This window comes from Rhipicephalus microplus, unplaced genomic scaffold (assembly GCF_043290135.1).
Source record: "Rhipicephalus microplus isolate Deutch F79 unplaced genomic scaffold, USDA_Rmic scaffold_18, whole genome shotgun sequence".
Lineage (NCBI taxonomy): Eukaryota > Metazoa > Arthropoda > Arachnida > Ixodida > Ixodidae > Rhipicephalus > Rhipicephalus microplus.
Genome location: NW_027464591.1, coordinates 7,428,930 through 7,453,132, shown reverse-complemented (window position 1 = coordinate 7,453,132; position 24,203 = coordinate 7,428,930). Strand labels below are relative to the sequence as shown.

General features: G+C 42.8%; 1 protein-coding gene across 1 annotated transcript in view; it reads left to right on the top strand.

Annotated features, from left to right (window-relative positions):
* The window catches only part of LOC142785106 (calcitonin gene-related peptide type 1 receptor-like), a 65,854-nt gene extending 56,459 nt beyond the window's left edge, over positions 1–9,395 (top strand). Inside the window, exons 10-18 of the mRNA XM_075883536.1 lie at positions 661–752; positions 2,277–2,403; positions 2,515–2,668; positions 3,119–3,185; positions 3,666–3,732; positions 5,501–5,586; positions 6,124–6,256; positions 6,705–6,746; positions 7,359–9,395. Of these exons, the coding sequence (XP_075739651.1) occupies positions 661–752; positions 2,277–2,403; positions 2,515–2,668; positions 3,119–3,185; positions 3,666–3,732; positions 5,501–5,586; positions 6,124–6,256; positions 6,705–6,746; positions 7,359–7,502 (912 nt within the window). The 3' untranslated portion in view covers positions 7,503–9,395. The remainder of the gene's footprint in view (positions 1–660; positions 753–2,276; positions 2,404–2,514; positions 2,669–3,118; positions 3,186–3,665; positions 3,733–5,500; positions 5,587–6,123; positions 6,257–6,704; positions 6,747–7,358) is intronic.
* The last annotated feature ends 14,808 nt before the right edge of the window (positions 9,396–24,203 follow it).

The window sequence follows — 24,203 nt, the reverse complement described above, 5'->3', positions numbered from 1 at the left end:
GAACCACGAGATTGAAGTAACTAGAAGAATAAGAATGGGGTGGGGCACATTTGGCAAGCACTCTCAAATTATGACAGGTAGATTGCCACTATCCCTCAAGAGGAAGGTATATAACAGCTGTATCTTGCTGGTACTTAGCTACGGAGCAGAAACTTGGAGACTTACAAAGAGGGTTCAGCTTAAATTGAGGACGACGCAGCGAGCAATGGAAAGAAAAATGGCAGGTGTAACCTTAAGAGACAAGAAGAGAGCAGAGTGTTTTAGGGAACAAACGGGTGTTAAGGATATCATAGTTGAAATCAAGAAGAGGAAATGGACATGGGCCGGGCATGTAGCACGTAGACAGGATAACCGCTGGTCATTAAGGGTAACTAACTGGATTCCCAGAGAAGGCGAGCGGGTTAGGGGGAGACAGAAGGTTAAGTGGGCAGATGAGATTAAGAAGTTTGCGGGTATAAATTGGCAGCAGCAAGCACAGCACCGGGTTAACTGGCGGAACATGAGAGAGGCCTTTGCCCTGCAGTGGACGTAGTCAGGCTGATGATGATGATGATGACGACGACGACGACGAAGATGATGATGATGATCAAACCAGTCTGGGTAGTATTGCTTCAATTAACTGGACCTATTGTTATTCACACTTTTATTTTCTTTTTGCAGTTCCGAAACTTGGTGAATTCACTCTACGTCACGGGATACTCCATATCACTGGTTGCCCTACTCTTGTCACTTTTCATATTTTGTTACTTCAGGTGAGTTAGCTTTTTACAGCTTTTCAATGCTCGTACTAGCTCGCGAAACATCGATTCGGAATAGCTCATTGAAATTTAGGCCTCTAGAAAAATTGTTCCGCAGTTTCAAAAACACACATACCCACCTGCCCTCCCCTACAATATCAAGCCATACATGTTATTTCAATGTTTTCTCGTGTTTTCTCACGAAAATAATTTAGAGACCATTTATTTGTCATATATTTCCATCCTAATCTCACGCAAACATGAAATTTCCGGACAGTCAGACCAAACTTTCCAGTAAGGTTACCTGTGGCAAATAAATGATTTATTAACTATAGTGTCCCAGTGATACCAGGCATCTTTTCTTAGGCAATTGACCCAGAAAGCTTATGCAACTACGGACTGTTCTTCTTTCCTGATGCTGTGGCCTAAAAAGAGGCCCTGCCTTCATCGAATCTGGTATAGGAAATCAAGGGAATAGGAGAATGAAGCTAGTGCGTTTGTGCGAGGGGCAGAGGTCATAACTTCCATGTTTCTTCTCTACACGTACAAATAGATTAGAACACATAACCGTTTTATCTAGGAAAGGGTGGCTAGAAGAAAATGATGAACTGCCTTGTTGGAGCAAAATTCCATGTAGATCATGCTGGTGCTACAGTGAAGCTTCACGGGTAGCCGGAATATGTTTTCGCAGCCAAACTAGGGTGAAATCGTAAGGTCCTGTTTTTTTATGGTGATATGTTGTGGGCTTGGATATTCTTGCTGCTTGGCAACGCGTCACGTGCGTTCACCGGATATCACCTGAGAACAGATGTTTAGGCTTTTCGGCCGATGGGTGTAAAACATTCCCTAATTATGAATTGTGATGTTAAAGTTTTCAGCAATAAGTCCTCGTTTACTTTGGAGCATGAATACAATGCAAACAAAAAAACAACACTGTGAGAGTGACGGACGTTGTTTCTACAGGTATCGAACTCGCTTAAAGCTTATTTTTATATGAGTTTGTCGTGCAGCTAAATATTGTTATGTAACGTTTTTGTTCAATTAGAGAGCGGAAAAGAGGTAACAAGATGAGAGAAAGGCGAGGAGGTCAGTGAGAAACATAGACTGTGGTTAGGGGTTCCTTACTAAATAGAGGGGAACTGAAAACAGAGTGGAAGGAAAAGCAGCTGCGCAGAAAAAAACAACAAGCGCAGAGCGAAAGTAATATAGACTAATCAATAAGTCACTACTACCCAGAAAGCGCAATAAGGCCTTGATTGATATTCAGTGTGACTGCAGTTCACATCGGCATTCTAGCTCTGACTTTTTTGCTATAGTGGTATGTCGCTAAGGCGGATCAACACATTAGCTAGGGGTTGTCTGTGTACTTCTGTATATCGTACCACCAGCATTAGAAGTTCATGCAATGTCATTTTCTGTCATGTTTTATTCCCCTTACATCCTTGCCCAGCACAGGGTAGCCAGTTGGTCTGAGAACTGGCTAACCTCCCTGTCCTTCCTATTCCTTCTTTTCAAGCCTTACCATTATTTTTTTTTCAGATCTCTTCGCTGTAGGAGAATCACTATTCACAAAAATTTGTTCACTTTGTTCATCATCAATAATCTATGTTGGATACTGTGGTACATACACGTCATTGCACAGCCTCATGTGATAGAAGAAAGCCCGGTAAGTCAATAATAGCGTTGCTTGCATTTATATAATAAATCTACCAGAAAAAAAGATCAATATAAGGTGTTTATTGTGATTAACTTTGTCGCTGTTCCTCTTCTGCATCAGAGCTGGTGCCAGGCCCTGCACGTTGTGACCCAGTACTTCCTCTTGTGCAATTACCTCTGGATGTTCTGCGAGGGTCTTTACTTACACACGCTACTCGTGATGGCTTTCATTGTCGAAGATAAAATTCTCAAGTGGTTTCTCGTCATTGGATGGGGTAAGTGTTACGCTCACTGCATTTTGCAGTGCAAGTTTCTTGCGGAAGGCTGGGGCCATTTAAGCTAGGTTCAAGTGAATTCGCAAAAACCCCACTTGACACACAAAAAAAAAACGTACGTCCGATAGAGAAGCAACATTGAAAAATCTGAGAACAATGTGTCCCAGTGTATGTCTCACCATTCTATCCCCCTGCTGCTGCGTGCTCTGATGCAAGAACAATTACTCCCCCGTGTAGAATTTAGAATTGCACTATGTCTCCATCTATCTCTTTCTGTTCCCCCAGTGGTAGTCTCTGTTAACACTAAGTTCTTTCGATGAACACCAGTAGTGTTGGAAACGTCCTTCTGTGTCGCCTACGTATTTATAATTAGAGATTTGAAAAAAGTTGTGTGTCCCTAGAGTATCTACTCATCCTCATAACATGTCACTGTGTATTTACCCTGTCCAGGTTTTCCGCTGCTTCCAACCATTGGCTACGCTGTAATGCGTGGCCTAGATCCAGAGGCGTCAAGAATGTAAGTACATGACCTCAGTTCGTGTTGCTTAGTCTTGTCTTGTATTGCTATAGCCGCACATTAGGCAGACAGTAGCTACCTCATGAACAAATATTCAGCATGTCATGAGGAGCATGGAGTTTGCGCCTCAAGAACGGCACTGTGTTGTGCTAGCTCGTAAAAAGCGTTGGTGTAGAAAAACTATACTTTAAGACGTTCAATTAAAAAAAATTAAGCTCACCTGTACACGTTCATGTTCCATTGCATATTGTATAACAACCGACGTCTCAGAATACAATTTACGGCTGGTCCTCAACAAGCAGAACATTAATCAAACGAATGCCAGGATGTTGTGCTTTAGAGTTCCCCAAGTTAACATTTTGAGCCAGAACCTCTTTAAAACATCACGAACTTTTTTTTGTCCCCTTCAGAATTTTGTCACCCCCCACTGTGACTGAGCCATTATGGGCACTGAATGATTTTAATTCGTTATGTTTACAGGTGCTGGGTGGACCACGACGTGTGGTACACTTACATTCTGAGCATTCATGTCTGTTTCTCGATACTGGTAGGTGTATTTATTTCTGGTGTGGTCTTGTGATTATTTATGTATTTATACTTTTAAGTACATGTTATTAGTCTTCCTAACTTCAGTTTTTTTTATATTACATTATTACTATCTAATGAAAGAACGGGACTAAGGGATAAGGAAAACGACCGCAAGTCTGTGAAGCAATACTTTTTTTAAATTCGGATGCTTGATTCCTGCACTAAACGCGCATTGAAGGTCTGGGCACGTTGGTAGTCCATGGATATTTACGAACTGTAAGAGCGCACTGAGGAAGAACACAGAATGAAGGCACTTACATGTACTCTGGCAGGTAAACTTTCAGCAGTTTATTTAGTGATCCCAATCCTACTTATATAGCTGAACATTAGCACATCTGCTGCTCAAAAGTAACAAGAACATTACTCGACATTAATATAAGCATAAAGGAAAATTTTTGTTCGTCAGTACGATAGATGGCATGGTAGTACACTTGTTACTACGTATCACCCACGTTTTAAATCTCCACTGCTCCTGTAATCTCACGTGCAAACTGATTTCTAGTTCTTTCCACACTTCTGCACGTGTTGAAGAAAGGATGGCATGCACATGTCTTACAACACATTCCAGAGAAACCACCCGAGGAGCTATTCTCACGATGAACGTGGACATGTTCCATAAGGACTGCACTGATTGGCTTGAGCTGGCGAGCAGCGCGCCGCCTGTTTCCGGTCTTTCGGCTGCAATGCCATTTCGACGGCAAGCAGCTTTCACAACTCTTGACACAAGTGAGAAAGACAGAATGAGTTTCATCGCAACGAATGCTGTCCACAGAAATCTGCTTTTAGGCGCACATCTGGCAGCCTGTGCATATACTCTATTAAAGTTCGCCCTTGAATTAGGTTTAACGCGACCGCGCGCCTGACGCCCCGGAATGGTCGGTACGCATTCTCTGCATCGCTCTTCAATCATCTCAACACGTTCGTACACACGTTCAGACTTTTTGAGTACGCTTAAGTGTCCTGTTACTTAACATTTCACCCACTTAGTTTCTTTTTACGCTGGGAATGTGCTGGGGGGGCTCGGTGCGTCGACGTGATGAACAGAGCCATGAGGTCATGACTCCTCATGTTTTCGCCTAACTGAACTCGCTCCTTTGAAATTAACATGCCTACGAATTGGACCCCGTGATAATCGCGTCATTGGTTTCCTAGCAGTGAACCGTAAGAAGTGTGGTTGCGTTCGTGCGTTTGTCATTTTCAGAACTGTAAAAAAGGAATAGAAATCAGTTTGCATACAACATTGTAGAAGCAGGGGAGATTGAACAGATGAGTGACAAGTGTATTAACATGTCTTCTATTGTGCTGAGAAAAAAAATGATTTCCTCAGTACTTTTGCGCAGCAAATGAGCTGATGTGAGACCATAAAGTAGTGATTGGATCAGAAAATAATCTGTTGGAATTGGCTGAGTGAAAGAATGTGTGTACTTTAACTGCCTGTTCATAATTAATGAACTTTTATTTTTCGTAAACAGCGACAGCAGCACGGTGGAATGCATAAATGAGAAGCCACAAGTACACGCTTGTGGATTATTTCCTGTCAGTCGCCAAACGTAAAATTTCATAGCATATTCAGCTGCTATTACATTAAACTAGAAATAAACACCAACTAAGCAGAAAATGTCAAAGTAACAATAAAAGAAGCTAACGAGAGCAATCTAATTTATGAATTTTGAAACTGTAGACTGGTACACTATGTTTTCATGTTATATCTTTCTCGTTTTCTGCAGCTTAGCTTCGCATTTCTCGTCAACATCGTAAGGGTACTGGTGACGAAGCTTCGGGCTGTCAATTCCCCTGACAACGAGAGCACAAGGTAAGATTGAAACGTCACTATTGATGATTTTTGTGCTATGAAGTTTCTCCCAACGGTCGTGTCATACATGGAATAATTTTGACGTTGTCACTTTAACAGACCAGCATATATACTAGGAGTGCACATAATGCTTGAACAGCACATTAGCAAAGGTGGAATCAGGAATGGCTGTCATTTAAGAGATTAAAAGTTTGTTTAAACCCCGTCGAAACCTGCTAAAGCATGATCATATTCTACCAAAAGCCTTCGTTAATTTTTTCACTCTCATGAAGACCTACAATATTTACAATACACACTTAGTCTGATATCCGTTCAACGCGAAGTGCTTACATTTAAGCGTTTTCTGGGAACTGCACGTTAACTCAAATAAAATAAATTTTATTTGAAAGCTTAAGTTTGGAAGTTTGACGGAAACTCAGGTCGCACAGTCTATTTTTGCTAAACAACTGCCTTTGAGCAATCACATAACTTTTTCTGTCGTGATTCTGTCACCGAATCTTTCTGCAATTTTACTTCAGACTATGCATTACATTCCAGGAAAGCTGTGCGGGCTACAGTGATATTGCTTCCTCTTTTGGGCTTGTACTACGTGGTTACTCCGTTCAGACCAGACAAAGGATCTATCTTCCTCGCTTACGAGATCATCTCAGCATTGGTCACCTCATTACAGGTGAGAACTCTTGCCAATTTGAAGCATGGGTCTTTCGCGACCATTTAAACAAGCAAGTTCAAGTCAGCGTTGTGCACTTTACACGCCCAGCAAGTACCATATTGTGCCGGTAATGTTTCATCGCAGTGACATTTGCTATGATCATGCGCCAGCTACCAGCAGTGATCTCCAGCTTGACTTTGGTGGCCATTCAATTTAACACCAAAGTGGCCAGAGCTTTTATATTGTAGCCAATAAACTATTTAACAATGTGTTTTGTTATTGAATATGATGACCATATTAGATTTTTCGTCTGTTGAAACCCCAATTTCAACTAAGTATGTGGAAAAGTTATGGGAGCACTTGGACAGGAAAGTGCGCAATTCATATGTGAAAATCATCTTGCTTTCATTTCGTTGTGTCTCCACCAGTCAAAATTCTGAATCACATCTTCTTCATTACTTTTCAGGGTCTTTGTGTTGCTCTCCTGTTCTGCTTCTTCAACGGAGAGGTGAGCCGAAATGTCATTCTTAAAATTGAACGCAACATTTTTGGACTGCATGAAAGCCGCACTTAGTCGTATATTATACTAAAGGCATAAATGTTCCGCACTTGTAGTTCTTCGCACTGGCTTGCCCTCTGTCTGTATTAGGTGGTTCTTACCAAGTGGCACTATCCAACATGAACTTTAGGAAACCTAGATTCTCACAAATTCAAAATTTATACGTATTACAATAAACCAGTAATGGAAAATGGGCTTGTTATTTTGGGACCGGCGTTTTAGTATTACACGACCAAGGAACGGATGCTGATTTCCTAGCCTCTGTGACAGATTCATAATACGCGCCTTAGATCGTGAATTTTCACGTTAAATAAATAAAGCTCAAAGGTAAGACATCTCTGATGAAATTGATAATGAGTTGTTTAATTTCTTGAATGGTTTTATTGTTCAAGATAAAGGGCCCCATATGACAGTAACGAAGGGTTCTTAGTTGAACCACCAGAAGGGAACGGTTTCTAAATTTTCGGTTTCACTTGTGATCAGTCTTCCTTCATAAACTGAAGTACATGTTCTCCTACTAATAAGTTATCCCTTTTCTTTTCATTTTCCCTCCTCTCTCAGGTTCTAGGCGTCCTTCGGAAGACACTCTCGCAGACTCCATGTTTTAGAAACGATGGCCGACGGATGTCTTACGCGAATACCAGCATCAGCGTAAGTCGCTTTAGGAAGCCCCCGCAAAAGTATAAATGCGTGACCGTAATTTGAGCACCGTGCCTTGGCTACGTGTGCTGCGTGCTAGCGTTGACACTCTTGCGTTCCGCGTGCTTCCCGATAGCTGCCGCCTGTGTACAGCGAGCCAGCGTGCATGGCACTTTTCCATCAAATGCATGCATACGCATCTTTATCGAAGTTAAGATGAGGTGTGGCTTGCGAGAGTACTAGTGGAATCCCCGTGGTTCTATTGCGTTACTGCCTCGTTTGGCGCAGTACACTTCATAGATGTGTTGAGTCATGTACATACATTGACGTAAGTGCTATTGCAATGAGAGGTTGCCCCTTTGTTTTAGCAGTGAGCCGAGTGATACGCGGAAGATCCGGCACACAGGGTATGTTGTTGCGCGCAATGTTTTTCTCACTCTGGCGCCTGCAACAGATTGTAATTCTGTGTCTTAGATTTACATCGCGCGTTTTCATTGCGTAATGCAGTAAGATCTTAGTTTCATTCCACAACCTCGCTAGCGTTTGACGTACATAGTACATCTCGGGAACCCTTCGATGCCGTAAACTCTGACCTGCTTATAAAGATAGCGCGTTTGTAAAATACTTCCTACGTCACGCTAAATTTGTTTCAGCATCTTAATATACTGCAATGTTTTCACATCCAGTTGTAGATTTGAGAATGTTTGTTTCGTCTTTGTTTTGTGGGGCAAACGGAGGGTGGCATCATCATACATGGAATCGCACTTTCACACTGCAATCTAGATTCGTGCTGCTGTGTTCCTGAAATGCACTCCAATAATGTGTGTTTAGTATTTATTGCGTCACCATCATCCGCACCTCTCGCACCAAGACATCATCGCTAGGTTGACGGTCAGAGCTGGACATATTCAGTTGTAGTGGTTTGCGTAACGAAGACATTGCTGGTGGCCCACCCTTTTTCACAGGTCTGCCATGCGGCGACTTGAAGTACATCACAATGAAGATCAGTGCTTGCATGCTTAGCAAGAACGTGTAATGATCATCTTTCTTCTTCCAGCGCCTTCATTCCTGTTATCCTTCCCATATCCCAAGCCCAAGCATTTCCCAGCTCTAGTGAAGTACGCGTATACTATTATAGAAGCGTATGTGCCTTGCTTCACAGTGTCGGCTATCGAAAGCATACGCCATTCTCCGAGCTACATTTTGTGTTGACAAAGTATTCCTTGTTCCGAGAGAATATATAACCACGTGCGCTCATGCACGGTGTTCTCTATATTCTACACAACATATTTTCGTAAAACCTGTACCGCATACTCTTATCGCATTGCCAAAAAAGGTGTCATGTGTTATAACACCTGTATGCTCTAAACTGATGTTACATAGATTCTTCACTTGTACAGATTTTTGTTCTGCGTCTGAAGCACACGATTCGTGTGACCGCAGAGTTTCGTCTCATTAGGTGTGTCAAACGTATAACCAATGTATGTTCACGGAGACTGGCCTCCATGTTTCACTGACTGAGCAGATGACGTCGCATTTGTTCTTTCAAGCTCTTAGATTCTTGCAGCAATGCTGGCTCTATGTTCGTAGTATATCATATGTCTGTATAACGTTTGTATCAATGAACTATTGCTGTTCATAGCTGTAGAAATGCAAATGTTCGCCACTGCAAGAGCCTTGTGTTGCTTCACTTTTTGTCTGATTCCCGTAGTATATATGTATTGTATATTTGTTCTGTTCAAAGGAGCACAATAAAGCATGAAAGTTCACGATGACATTTGCTTCGCATCGTGCAATACACTCACTCCTGTTCCGGTGCCCGTAGTCATAGGTACACAACCTGTATGCTGCTAAACTGCTCGAACTAGCACGATTTCAAAAATGTGTTCTTAACCTGCATGTATTCTTAGTCTGTGATATTCAGCACGTCACCTAAAATACATCACCTCGTCTGAACTGCTTATTTTAGAGACATACCACTTAGAGTTTTAGGTATAAGAGACTGATCATGCATTATTTGGCATCTTGAAATGATGGCTCGTTGTATGGTTAGAGTAGCTGAGGTGTAATCGAATGATAACTATGCTAAGTGAGCTATCTGCCACACGAAACCATTTTGAATGGTATTGTGACAGCTGTTATTTTGATGAATATATACGTAAAATACTGTAACTGCCAAGTATGACCGTATCTTGAAAAGCAACCGCAGTGGTGAAGAACCATTATAAGGCAGGCATGTCTCGCAGTCTAGAAAACTGGTGGTGGAAGCCTGGAAGAGGCATGTTTTAAAAAAGCAATTTTTTTTTTGGCGGAGGGTGGGTCCGTCTAAAGCCATTTTATCGCACTCATAGGAGGGTTTGAAAAGTGGTGAATAAACATTACACGTAACTTCAGGAAGAAATATTACAATAAAAAGGGTTGAGAAGCAAAGCAGATAAACAGCAGGAGAAAGATTGTTCAAGGCGCCGAGGAAAAAAAGCAAGCGCGCATATAATAACGTGAATTATTACAAAACATGAGCTGCGCTATAAACAATTTGAAATTCAGATTTTTGTCTCTGTTTGCCACCGGTACACAGTATTTTTAAAGTGCGCTAAACAGCTGCAGAACTGCTCTGCTCCGAAACATACCTTTCGAAGCATTCTACGCTTCGTTTGTCAAGTTTGGCTAAAACTCTTCATATATTCTCCTAACACGTAACGAAAGGCGCCCTCACAGCTTAGTCGTTTCCTTTGCAGTTTCTTCCAAGACGTTCCTCTGACGGCAGAAGTCCGTCTGTGTAGCCCAACCATCAGCAGACCATGCTGTGAAAGAAAACAAGCGGGGAGTTTGTGCGTAGAAAAAAAAAGACTGGACAATTGACGTTCTCGTCATTTGAGGATCTGATACCCTGCGGGACAATTGCGCTGTGCAGACAAGGATATGCACTGGCGATGTGAACTTTTTTGGTTACACGGCCAAACAATCATACCCAAGTGTGCTTGCGTGGAGACATCACTGTGCTTACAGATGTCGCGATGTGCATATCAACTGACAGACACCATCTTTATTCACCGTTTACATCGACAACAACTGCATCGGACAATAGATAACAAACAATTTCTTGTCTTTTGTTTAGTTAATGTTTCTGTTTGCATATACCTAGTCTCGTTTTTCGTTTTCGATGTTGCTGTTTTCCGAGGTGTGTGTTGAACCACCGACTGTGCTGTTCACGCAAGAAAAGCGCTTACGAGTGCCAATTGTTTATGAAATATATCGCCAATTGTGTAACATTGAAGGTCTCAGAGGCTAAAAGTGCCGGTGAATTTTCTTATCTAAACTGACACAAAAAAAAGGCCAAACACGTGGGGAAAGATTGCGAATGCTTCGAGAGCATCGACATGAAGTCGCAAAGGTAAGTTTGCGCTTGGTGGACGTACGCGATGATTTGCTGTGCCGATCATGACTTCTTCAAGAACGCTTATTCCAGTAATTTCGTCCAACTTCCTACTGTTCACGGCTTTCGAAGGAAGAATGGGGAATGGGCAGACGTAACATGCGTGGCAGTGGGAAGATAAGCAACGGAATAAATTTTGAATAATAAATAAACAGAATTCAATAGAACATTACCAAAAACGGGGTTGATCCATCCGTCATAAACATCTGATTGATTTGTGGGGTTTAACGTCCCAAACCACCATTTGATTATGAGAGACGCCGTAGTGAAGGGCTCCGGAAATTCTGACCACATGGGGTTCTTTAATGTGCACCCAAATCTGAGTACACGGGCCTACAACATTTCCGCCTGCATAGGAAATGCAGCTGCCGCAGCCGGGAATCGAACCCGCGACCTGCGGGTCAGCAGCCGAGTACCTTAGCCACTAGACCACCGCGGTGGGGCCCGTCATAAACATCTCTATACCAAAAAAGGAAAACGTCTACTTACATAGTTAGTTGTTTGATTACTGCAGATCCAATAAGAAAGCTTATACAATATATGTTGGAGTTTGGCAACAGAAACACTGTTTGATGTAATTGCATCTGCGTCGACGCTTAGTGATGCCTCTTCATCCCGACGACTAACGTCTGTGATTAGAGATTGAATAATGTATATACATGCCTTTGTGGTCATAGAAGCCTGTGGTAGCCGTAGTAGTTAACGCTGAGAGTAGAACCACCAAAAAAAAAAGGGGGGGGGGACAACTAGAACAGCGTGAGTGGCTGTACGCCAATTTGAGCCAAGGTCGCCCACTAACGGCAGCTTAGAGTTTTTGAGCGTCACTGCCCGATTAGAGGGAAACGCAACGCGCCTTGTGTCTTCTCCTTTGGCCCTGGCCAGGATTTTTCGCGGATCGTGCACAAGCGGGAAATGCGGAGTTACGTCCAGGTGAAGAAGGTGCATCGCAGAGCTATTTTCGGTATATATGGATGCTATGAGCCACGCCGACGCTTTCGGTAAGGTTGCCAGGTGGCGGTGCGTTAGGCGTTTACAAAATTGCACTCTTCCTATTGAAAAAGCGTTGAAGAGTATGGTGCGTAAAAAAGCACGATTTGAAGGAATTAATCATGAATGTCATGGTGATGAAGCATCACTACGTTTTAGCAAGAGTACTGTGAGGGGCATTTATAAAACCAATGAAGAATGTGAACGTGGCGCAGTAAATAGCGTGCCCGGGGTCTGTGATCGTGACCCGAGAAGTCTTGAGTTCGACTTCTCTTTGAAAGAACTTTTATCTGACGATCGTTGCATTGTTTCAACGTCACTTCTGTGACAGAAATACGTCAGTGGAGTCTTGGTGAACCTCGGCATAGAAGACTTCCGTGTTGAAAAAAGTAAACATGCGAGGGAAGACGAGAATTGGAGGGTCAGTGTTACAACACTCGGGAATTATTGCTCAGTGATTGCTTGGAAGAAAGAAACAAAATAAACTCTGGAGGAGTATCACATGCAAAATTTTCATTAGGAGGGCCTATAAAGAAGCCAGAACTCAAACTAAAAATAGCCTATGTGGCCATTTTATTATCATCGCTAAATTGATAGCCAAATTGTGACAAAATGAGTGTTCAAAAGTAAGTATTACAATAAAGAAAAGGCCACACCATGGACAAAAAAGTACAATTTTTCCAGATTGGTTGGTCTTCAAGCAACAAATTAGTTGCAACTAAATGTACAAGCTATATTAAAGTGATTGCGCATGGGTATATTTAATGCAGGAAAGCTAAAGTTCTTGGCAGACAGAGTTACATGAGAACATTGCTTGAAGCGTCAGACTGAATTTGATTAGTGGATTTGACATCATACAAGTCTAGCTTGAGTTAGCGAAATCTGCTTGAGGATGAACACACGCGCTTCATTTCCCTGAAATTAAAACCTAAATAAGTTTGCGTTGATTCTTGATAAGACACAGCACGCGGGGAACTAAGGACAATTGAAGAAGCGCTCCTAGGTATGGAATTTATTATTTAGCAGTAAACATATTTATATTGCAATCATACCAGACAAAACCAAATAAGTCGACATAAAAATACAAAACATACAAATGCTCTGCAGGATAACATATTTTGTCGTTCAAGCAAGGCGATCTCTCCCTCCTGCAGATTGATGCAACATGGCCCCTCCAACCCGATAAGAAAGACCTGACTTCCCTCAACCATCGTACCTGTGCGTCACCGTATAACACATTTTATTTGGTATAACTGCGCCACAAATATTTCTCGTGAATCCACAATTCAGTTGCTAGAAGCTCGTCCCATGTCTCTTTTATGGTGTTGTGTATTTAGCCCCCCCCCCCCCCACCTTTGTTATCAGCTTCTTTTTATTGTAGGATCTTCGCTAATGTAAAGTTTGCAGCAAACACGCATTGCGCATTAAAACTACTCTTAGAAACTTGTGTGTGGCATCAGCATTGATGCCGGTGCGGCGGCTGCATTTCCGATGGAGGCGGAAATGTTGTAGGCCCGTGTGCTCAGATTTCGGTGCACGTTAAAGAACTCCGGGAGGACGAAATTTCCGGAGCCTTTCACTACGGCGTCTCTCGTAATCATATGATGGTTTTGGGACGTTAAACCCCACATATAAATCAAAGATGTCGGGCAGCGTGAGCAGCGTGCTGAACTCAGGTTTGTCACCCTGCATGCAAATTCAATACTCCGCATTTTCCGGTGGGCCGAATGGTACCCAAGAGTGCTTCGATGCGCACCAGTATGCTGGTGGGTGGTGGACACGCATGCGCATGTTTAAACGTAGCCAAGAAGTATTGCCAAGCAGCCAACTGAAACATTTTGATCGCCAATCTCTCTCAAAAAGTAGCCAATTTGGTGCAAAACAACCTCCAACACCAACCCTTACGCATGATAGCGTTGAAGTACAGCCGTGATAAACAAGCAAGATGAATTATGCTAAAGCGCTCGTGCGTGTTATGGCACGCGATGGAGTTTCTATGATCATTCTTGCGTAGCCCGGGTCGCTTTTCTGCTCAGCTGATGAGGCACTTGGAAGTTGTAACGCGCAGCTAGTCGTGTTGACATCCGAGCGTTGCTGTTGCCGTAGCAACGGCAGCAATGTTTTCGGATATACTGAGGCCTACAACCTATGATGCCAAACGTGGCTATCAGAAAGCGAGAGGGGTGGACGGCTCGCACAATACCGGATTCTCGCGCAAGCCAAGCCTCTGACCCGTAACAAGCTGTCCACTCTCTTCTAAACTCAATGCACGGAGTTTGACGAGTAAACGTAGTGGTACACGTCGTACAGCAGGCACTTTTGCCTCATAGTGTCTGCCTTGTGTGTGAAAGCGTGTTTCGATCATGGTCCGATTTACTCACAAGCACGGCAGAGAGCAAAGCGACTAAGAGCATTCCCGAACAAAAAAAAAAGTTGAACGTCGTAAGGATTGGCAGTGGCGCTGGAAGTGCTACATTGCATCTTCGTACTCGTATTAGCGCCCCACAAAGCCGTTAGAATTTGAGAATAAATAAATAGGCCGACGAAATTGACGACGCCCGACCGCATGAGACAAAAGTCATCTCTTGATATCAGAACTCAGGGTGGGTGGTATAGCGCAAGATAATGTACGCAAAATAAAGGTATCCGTGAACTACTAGGAACACAATTGCGCAAGAGCAAGTGTGACTGATAAGTGAACGGAGTCAGAGAAAAGCATTCATTCAAATTCTCTGAGTCTTCATCGTATTCATGAACATTTCACTATAACAATTAGGGCTCATATTTATGCACCACGAAATTCGGCAGGTTCTACGAATCTCGGCAATCAATTTTACGCAAAGCATGTCGATGTAAGGTTACTGTAGTTGTACTTTTTTATGGAGCGAAACGTTAGGAAGTGGCTGTAATGATAAGTACAAATTCACACAACGATGTACGTTAAGCAGTGCATATGCTTCATATAATCAGTTGATTACAGTTGCATGAATATTTCACAGCAACATAAATATTACAGTTAACACTTGCAGTTGTTTACAGTCGCATATTGCACAGCAATATGAATATTAGCAACACCAGAAGCAGCAAGCTGATATGAAGCACTGTTGCTCACGAGGATGGCAGCCCTGGACATTGCTGCATAGCTCAACGTCAGCGGATGGCACCTAACTACAATTGATATCAACCTGACGTGACGGCTGTATCTTAGGAGTACATACGTACTGCTTTTGAAATTCAATAACCCGTACTGCAATCACAATAGACGCATCACGAACATTCGAATCTATATGAAAAGTAGTACCGAATCATTGCGTGGCTCTGTGGCAGAATATTTGATTGCCACGCAGAATGCTGGCGTTCGATTTATGCTGGGACGCTGAAATTTATTATTTGCATTCATCGGGTGAAGGCTGCTGATTTCAGCTTTTTTCTTAACGCTCACGCGGTTAACAATACACATACCTGAGTTCTTGCCGTTCCTAGGTAGATATAAAGTGTCAATAACCTGTGGCACATAACCACCTGTTGGTATGTGCTAGTGTCTGATGGAAAGCGTTTGACGATGTACGCGACGCGATTGTATGGAGGCGGAAATGTTGTAGGCCCGTGTGCTCAGATTTGGGTGCACGTTAAAGAGCCCTAGGTGGTCGAAATTTCCGGAGCCCTCCACTACGGCGTCTCTCATAATCATATGGTGGATTTGGGACGTTAAACCCCGCATATCAATCAATCAATCAGCGACGCCATTGTGACATTATTCATGTTATGACCAGCGAGTCATCTTCGTCAAACCATCTTACCCTCCCATACTAATTTCAGTTTACACCAAGTTAAGGAAGTGATAGCGAGAGCACCAAGACGTTGGCGGTTATATATAAAAACACCAGGCCTGCGCGGAAGGCGCAGCACACTCACCGCGAAAGCTAGAAGAGCGGCCTTTCAGAGAGATAGAGAGAGAATACGAATGAAAGAAAGGCAGGGAGGTTAACCATGGCTGAGCCTGGTAGGCTACCTTGCACTGGGGAGAGGGTAAGGGGAATAAAAGTTAGAGAGAGAAAGGAATGTCACTCATGCCGTCGACAAAGCGGCAGCTTTGTGCTCAACATCACAGACGATGAGTCACACCCGTGTCTTAATCAATTGAGCACATTCGTTGCATTAACTTGTATGTGTGGTTCCATGCACCCAAAATCTTGCTGATGGTGAAGCCATGATAGTGCCGCTTGCGTTCTCAAGCAGCAGACTTCTGAAGGCTTCCTTCCTCAGCTGGTCGCATCAATCTTTCGCCTTTGGGAGCATTTTCGAAACAACTACTGCAAAGACACTTGCTTGACGCCCACTAGGGCATTAATAAGATTTTTTGGGTAGAAGGCTGACATTCGCTATGCTATTTTTCGTCATTCTTCTGAGAAGCGTGGTGTCCGCTAAACACTTGCAAGAAATTTTGTGCCAATTGTTCATGCAGTCACTGACGACGATGAAGATTTATGGCTGAAGCGGGTATGCGCCACAGTAACTAGGGGAACAAGAACAAGCTTTTTTAATGGTTTGGAGCATTGGACGTCCCACTCGTCACGCTATTCGCATTGTGTGATGACTGGTTGTTCTTTCGCTGTTTTAAAACGCTTTATAAGTCATATTAAGGCATTTTTGACAACAAGTCACAAGCACCGGCGTTTCTCAGTGGTAGAATACTGGCCTGGCACCGGGGTTCAAGCCCCACTGTGTCATTGGCTGTATGTTTTTTTTTAATTTCACGCGATGTTGTTACGCACATCGGCAGTGGCGGCAGACAACTGCGTGTGGCCCGAGTTGTGATCTCATAACACCTTTCGCTGTAATATATATAATATTACGAGTACCTTCTTTAATAACATATTCACAATGCAAAGAACTCGGCAAACAAGATGACGCCAGTCCAGCATCAACCAAAACTGACTTCGTCCTCTTCTTTCATGTAGCCGCTTTGTGACGACTGTTATGTATCAATATAAACCAAACGTGCAGCTTCTGAATTCAGCCAGTAGTACTGCAGGCTACCGATGGTCTAACCATTACGTCCCAGGCGCACGCATAATGAGGCGGGAAAGAACGCCTTGGAGAATGTACCATGTGCAAGAAAGCGCATTCATACACTTAGCGGAACTAAGACGACAGCGGTTATTTTCTAAAAAGGTTTGCTCTTGCACGTCAGCCTAGGCTTTCTTCCAACACGGCAGAGGTGCCATCGATGAGGTGGAGTTGACACATTGACAATGATGACTGACACCAATACATCCTTGCTCTCATTATTTCTATATCTTTTCCGGTCTAAAGTGCAGATTTGCGTAATCTCATTTTGAACATCGCTCTCCACCGAGCTATTTTCTAACTACTGGTGATGCGAAAAACCTTCGCCATCAACCCTCCCTCTCGTCCAGCGTGGTCGCCGCGAATGAATTGGTCGAGCCCTTTGGCTGAAGCAGTGTCATGACCCCCTGTGGACTACTACTCGAATATGTCGCCAGTGTAAGATATATGTTCAAGATTAATTATTTGATCACGATGAATTGTTTTGAACGGAGTAGACACAGTGCTGGTAGAGCAAAAAAAAAATAGAGGGAGATATGCTTGTGCACCCGCTTCCATTTAAAACATTCTTCGTTGCCAACAACAAAAATATTTACCCTTGCTTCAGATGTTCTATTAAGTATGACCTAATGCTCAGGCAATCGGACAGACTATTTGTGAATGAACAGTTCAAAAGATCTCGATATTGTTAATATTTTTCAAACATTGTGCTGCCCAGCCGCATTATATTTGGCTGTTAAAAGAATCGTTCATAAATAATTCCTAATTTAAAAAAATTGCAATTTCTTTAATATACATGGGGACATAATATGAGTTCTGGCCCCTAACTATGATCTCGCATAACAGTCAAGCAGCAGCAAACAGGTTAAATAGAGTTTCGAAGTGCGAGCGTGCTACATATTGCCGCAAGAGGAACGAGGGACTCGATGCGAACGTTTTTTTTTACTCGTCTACAGCCGCCACTCTCTTCTACGCTCTCTTCTTTTGACACCAACACAGCTTGGCATTACCCCCTCTCTGCAAAGAAAAAAGAAGCATCATATGAATGCCCCTAAAAACACTGGAAGGTATCCAAAAATGTTTGCGTCCGTTGAGAAGCACAAGGGCGATATAAAAAGAAACGAGAAAAAAAATGCACAATAGCCCTGAAGGTGAGTTCCTGATCACCACGTTCGTGACTTGCAGTCAACGCGAATGAAGCGAATTCATCCTGGAGACATGAGCCACATCCGAGGAGCTTAGTCTACGAGAAAAAAAAAATGCAATGTTTCTGCTGGCACAACATCGTGGTTAACTTCACCATGGCGATGGACAACTCGGTAGGGTCCGAAGCAACGGTGGGCTTCGACATAACAATTTCCATGAGCGCCCACGTCGACGTACGGGAGTAGTCCCTAAAGGGCGACAGGAGATTGGGGAGCTTTACCCCCTGAGGTTGTCCAAACTGGCGATTGGCGCCTAGGCGACTATAGTCACGTCGGTGCCGCAGCTGTTCTGCAGTCAAGATCGTCGTGACCAAAAGAACGGCGTCTAAATTACATGCCTCCAAGTAATCTTTGGTGGTGCGTTTCGCAAAATACATGCATGCGCCAACGAAGTTTGTAAGTAAAAGCGTAGCCTGGCTGATGCTGATGCTGATTATCTCAGATGGATGGCGCTCACCCACAGAGGGTGATGGGCGAAGAACCGGGTGGCAGGATACTTAAATGAAACTGAAATTAAAATAAAGTCAATCTGAAAAAAATAGTTTAGAGCTAAAACAGTCAATAAACAAAAATAGTTGCTGTGTAAGCGGTCAAGCCATCTCTTGTTTCTGACATAGCCTGGCCGTGTCGGAGTTAAATGAGACTTCTACGCTCTTTCCTTCTGCCACCAAGACAGCGTGGCAGTATGAACACCCGAGGAACATCTTATGTCAAATAATGATGTCCGTCAAATGGTTGCGTAAAACATAACGTGAACAAATTAAGCTTCTGCGTCAGACTGAACTCTAAGTGAATAGGCAGGATGCAATGGTTACCAGATGGTAAAACAAGCCGAAAATCAAAGTATTATGAAAGGTCGCTCGGCGCTTCAGAAACAGCCGAGCTACCTATTTTAGGGAGAACACTAACCCAAACCAAAAAACTGCTGGCGCCATCCCTTCTTTCCTCGCAGAACACGCAACTAATGCCTTGCGCACGCATGCAAAGGCTGCATGCTAGTGTGCACTCCAAAGTAATGGCACAGCGGACAAGCTTTAATTTATGCATTTTAGCAGCGCGTAAAGAAAGCGTGTAAACACCAAGAAGAAATGCATGACATAAGCTTTGTTAAGCGCATTTTTTATTATGTTTTTATTTATGTGCGGCCACTACACGCACATGGCGGAAAAAAATACTGCTCATGCACACAGCCGCAAGCCTTATTAAGGAGGACTAGACGTCAGAAAATGTAAATGAATGTATATGATTTATCAACTCCTGAACCCAAACATATAGAGACACATTTTTATATCACGCGACTCAAGTATGACTCCATTCCAAGTGTGAGAAACACAACTGTTTCTCAAGACTGCGATATACTCGGGAAACTTGTACACCAAACAACCTGTCATAACCAGCAAACGAGCTCATTGCATCTCCTAATTGCTCTCAAATAATAAAAAAATCTGAAGGTCACTTCAAGACCACATGGCAGCAGTGACCGTTTCACTCTAGGGCAATATAGTTAATGCCTGAATGAAAACATTAGGTGTAAGATCTGAGTGCCCATGATGTCCCACACTTCACGTCTTGTCATAGCCGTAAGAAGGGGAGCCAAATTCTTCAACGCAAAGTACTAATGCTTAAAGAAACAAAGAATGTACCAAATTTTCCTTGTCCTGTCGGAGCGCTATAATGGAAGCGTTTTTTTTTTTTTTGAGCCGTTGAACAGGGTGCGGGGACAGAGAAAGCAGCTTCCGTTTTCAATCAGTACTTATCATAATCATTACAGTCATCCACTGCAGGGCAAGAACTTCTCGTATGTTGCGCCAATAAGCCTGGTCTTGTGATTTTTGCTGCCACGTTGTACTTGCAAACCATTCTAATATGGCCACTTAATTTTCAGTTACTCCTTTCACTCGGTTCCCTAATCTTGAAATTCAGTCAGTTACCCTAATCCCCAAAGCTTATACTGCCTACTCACTATTTGCCATGACCATATCTATTCATTTTTTTTATTTCAACTATGGTGTGCCTAACACTAGGTTCATTGTTCAATATTTATTTTACGTTAGCTTTAACAAACCACATCTCCGAAAGAATCTTATCTCCGAATGCAAAATTGAGATATAAAGAAGTTTCGCCACATGTAGTCTCGCGTTGTAGGTTGCCGAGTCTATTATTCGTGTAATTATCTACGGCACAGAGTGACATGTAGCCTTAACTAATTGCATGTGTGAAAGAATCTCATCCCCGAGGAGAAAATTCGTCTTCTGAGGAGCCATCTTCTACCTCTCCAACTTCTGCTTCGTTTCCCGAACGCTTGCACTCAGCACATGCTTTCCTGCTGTGCCGGTTGGACATCTCACATGGAATGCAATAACTCGGATGGGCCATTGAAAAGGCACAGAGTGAGATAGAGAAATAAATCAAAAATAAACATAGAAAGACAAAAAATTGAATAGAAAGAGACACAGAGAAGTAGGAAAACGGGAGCAAGAAAAAAAAACAAATGATGAAAAAATAAATAGAAAAAAAGACAAAGTACAGATAAATATGATAGAAAGAAAAAGAAAGAGTAAAATAAAGACAGACAAGGAAGGCCGCCAAGCCTAGCCAAGATGTGAGGAAGGAACTTCAGGCTGCCTCTTTTCGGCGTAGATCAGAAAGAAAAACAGATCCCCCGCTGCATGATTTTTTTCCTCCGCTGTTCTGTTAAACTGGGCGAACGTTTCCTAAGAACTATAACATCCAGCGCTGGACATTATGGACCATCTGTAGGATGAACGCGCAACTTTGGAACAGCAGAGAGAAATAAAGATAGCCGAAAGCGACGCGAACGTGTGGTTATTAACATGGTTCAAACAGATTTATTCCGCGGGTCTTCTACGAACGTAAGTATGCAAGGATATTTGAAAACATAATTATCATAAAGGCATGAGTGGTGCAAAGGCGCCTGCAGTAGGTAAAAAGCAATCGAGGCAGAGATTACTTTGAAGCATCAAACCTTATCAAAATGACGAGTAGAGCCAGTGGCGTCCACGCAAAATGCAGTTTCCAACTGGAATCAAGTCGGTTGTATAAAGAAGTATTGATCAAATAAAACTTGTTTCTTTACGACAGCATAAGGTAATAGTTGTATCAGTCACTTTGTAATCATATATTATGGACGCAGATGAAATCATCAGCCACGTGCCGCCATAGAGAATATTTTTCATTGCCGTAAAAGGAACTTAAGAACCTAAAGCTTTCATTTCACGAGGCGCTACACCATAGCCTTCTCACTCTATGCTACCATTCAACAATCAGGTGTATCAACTGCGTTTTATTTTTCGTTAACGATGCAGACCTAGCCAGCTATCAGCAACAATAACACAATTCTGATGTAATGAGAATGATGCCAGATACCTCTTGGGCAGACGGCATGTGAACTGTCTCGCCACCCTGCGCGCTGCCCACGCTGTCACTTCAAAAGGTTCATGTTTAAACTCAATTTCGGTATATTGTCATATAAAATGAAGGAAGATGTAAACAAAAAAAATGGCAATTACCACTCAGCAAAAATTCAGGCCTCCTATAAAAGGCTTACAGAAAAGAGAGATAATACACAAATGTACAGGAGAAAATTAATTATCCCAGAAATTGCAGACAATCGGCATGTGCAAATTAAATGTAGCTGCAATGATCGGTACACACATCAAGAAAAAAAAATGCAAATATAGCTCTGAAACATGAAAAAAAAAACAGTTCGTGCAATTTGCTCTATATTTTCAAAGCTATCCGTCACTGCTACACCAGTAACACAAGCAGGTAAAAAACAGTGACATGAAATGAAGCGTTTGATGCCATTATTTAAAATTTTGTTGCAAATCACTTGCGCAGATAGGTTTTCTTGTTTTTATTCTTTGTTGGGAGAACATATTTAACAAAACACGAACGATATATCGAAGGCTTTACTCACCGTACTTGTTTTTTTTAAAATGGTACTTGCCGGGGTTCATTCTCACGTGGATCATGCAGGGGTGTTCTGTTTTTAACTAAGCTAGGGCAAGTAATATTTGTTCATTAATCCTTGAACACTGTATCTAGTAGACAGGGTACACGAGTAAAGACTCAGCATGGAGGTAAAATGCAACATGGTGAACAATTCTTCCGTATGAGCATCGTATGGTACGCCGGCTCTTTGTTGAATAGCCTTTTTTTTCAGGTGTGTGCAGGGGATATATATTGAATGAAGTGGTTATGACGCAGACTAAAAAGCAGTAAATAAAATACATAAATATAATTTTTTAAATAAAACTATATAAATCCTAATGGTTATATATGACGCTAGAAGTGTACGTAGTTTGTCCATGGCGCCAAGACACGTAGAAAGTTGTTTGGTCATACATGGTAATGGAACATATGGAACATATTGTAATAGAAGTATACACTCATTGTTTTTATGCAATGCGCATTATCAATAGCCGACTGACCAAGAATGATTGCGTGTGTCATTTCGCGTCGAGAATGTTTTGGTGAGAAAAGTACTGCTTATGTTTTAGTGAAAATGAAATCTAAAGAAGTAAGAACACTCCTTGTGCCTAAATTAAACTTTCAAGGCGCTTATTGACAACTGACTGGATAGTTTCGAGCTCTCTGTTAGTAAAAAAAAATGGCAGGTCCCACGTACAGTGGGAATCGATGATTTGCGAAGCCTGAATGAGAAATGTTGATATGTCACTTTAAAATCAGCACAACGTTATGAGGTGGAGGTAAATGATGCCGTTCATTACTTCCTTGTCATTATTATCATGATTTATTCTGTCGTTTACCTTCGTCATCTATCCACGTCACATGATACCAAACTTAGTATATGTGGAGCTAGCGAAACGGCCGCGAGCACGCTATGAGCGTGGGATGTTGTCATTTTCGTACTTGGCACGCGTGTCAGGATTATCATGTTTGCACCAGTCATATTTTTCTTCATCCATGGAAGTCGCGTAACTTCGAATTTGGTATATGTGGAGCTAGCCAAACGGCCGCGAACGCATAATGAAGGGCCCAATATACTCCTATGTAGCGTTGACGCGCGCGCACGCTGGGCGCAGCGATGCTATGTTAGCAAAACGCGAGCACTCTCTATAGTCTGACGTCAGGCGCGACCAGCGTCCGTCGGCGCGGCCCGATGGAGACCAGCGTGAAACGCGACATGCTGCATTGCCTGGTGCCATAGAGCAACATTACTCTATGCCAAGGCGTTACCCAGACAACACTGCGTCTCCCTCTTATGGCGACGAAGAGACGCCGGACGCGCTGAAACGCGCATGCGTCAAAGCAACGTAGAGCGGCGCGCGACTGCGAGTATATGGCAGGACTGGCGCCTGGCGTAGCAACGCTGGCATGAGGCGACGAAATTAACGCGGGCGAGCACGCACACCGCGTCATGTGGAAATGTATTGGTGCCTTCACTGTGGCATGTGGTCGTGTTCTCACATGACTGACATCTCATATAACTGTTATGTTTGCACCTGTCACATACCTTCATCATTCATTGGCGTCACGTTATACCAAATTTGGCATATGTGAAGCTAGCGAAACGGCTTCGAGCGCATCATGACTGTGGCTTGTAGTCATGTTGTTACATGACAGGCATGTCGTGATAATCATGTTTGTATGTGTCATTTACTTATGTCATCCGTTCGCGTCGGGTAAAACCGAGTTTGGTACAAGTGAATCTAGCGAAATGGCCGTGAGCGCATAATGAGCGTAGCACGTAGTCATGTTGTTACATGACATGCTTCTCATATTTATCATCCTTGCATCAGTCATATACCTTCGTCACCCATTCACGTCCCGTAATACCAAACTTGGTATACGTGAGGCTAGTGAAACGGCTGCCAGTGCATCATGAGCGTTGCATGTATTCATGTTGTTACATGACACACATCTCATGATTATCGTGTTTGCACCAGTCACCTTCCTCATCCATTCACATTCTGTAATACCAAATTTAGTATATGTGACGCTAGCGAAACGACCGCGAGCGCATCGTGAGCGTGGCATGTAGTCATGTTGTTACAGGATACGCATGTCATGATTTTTATGTTA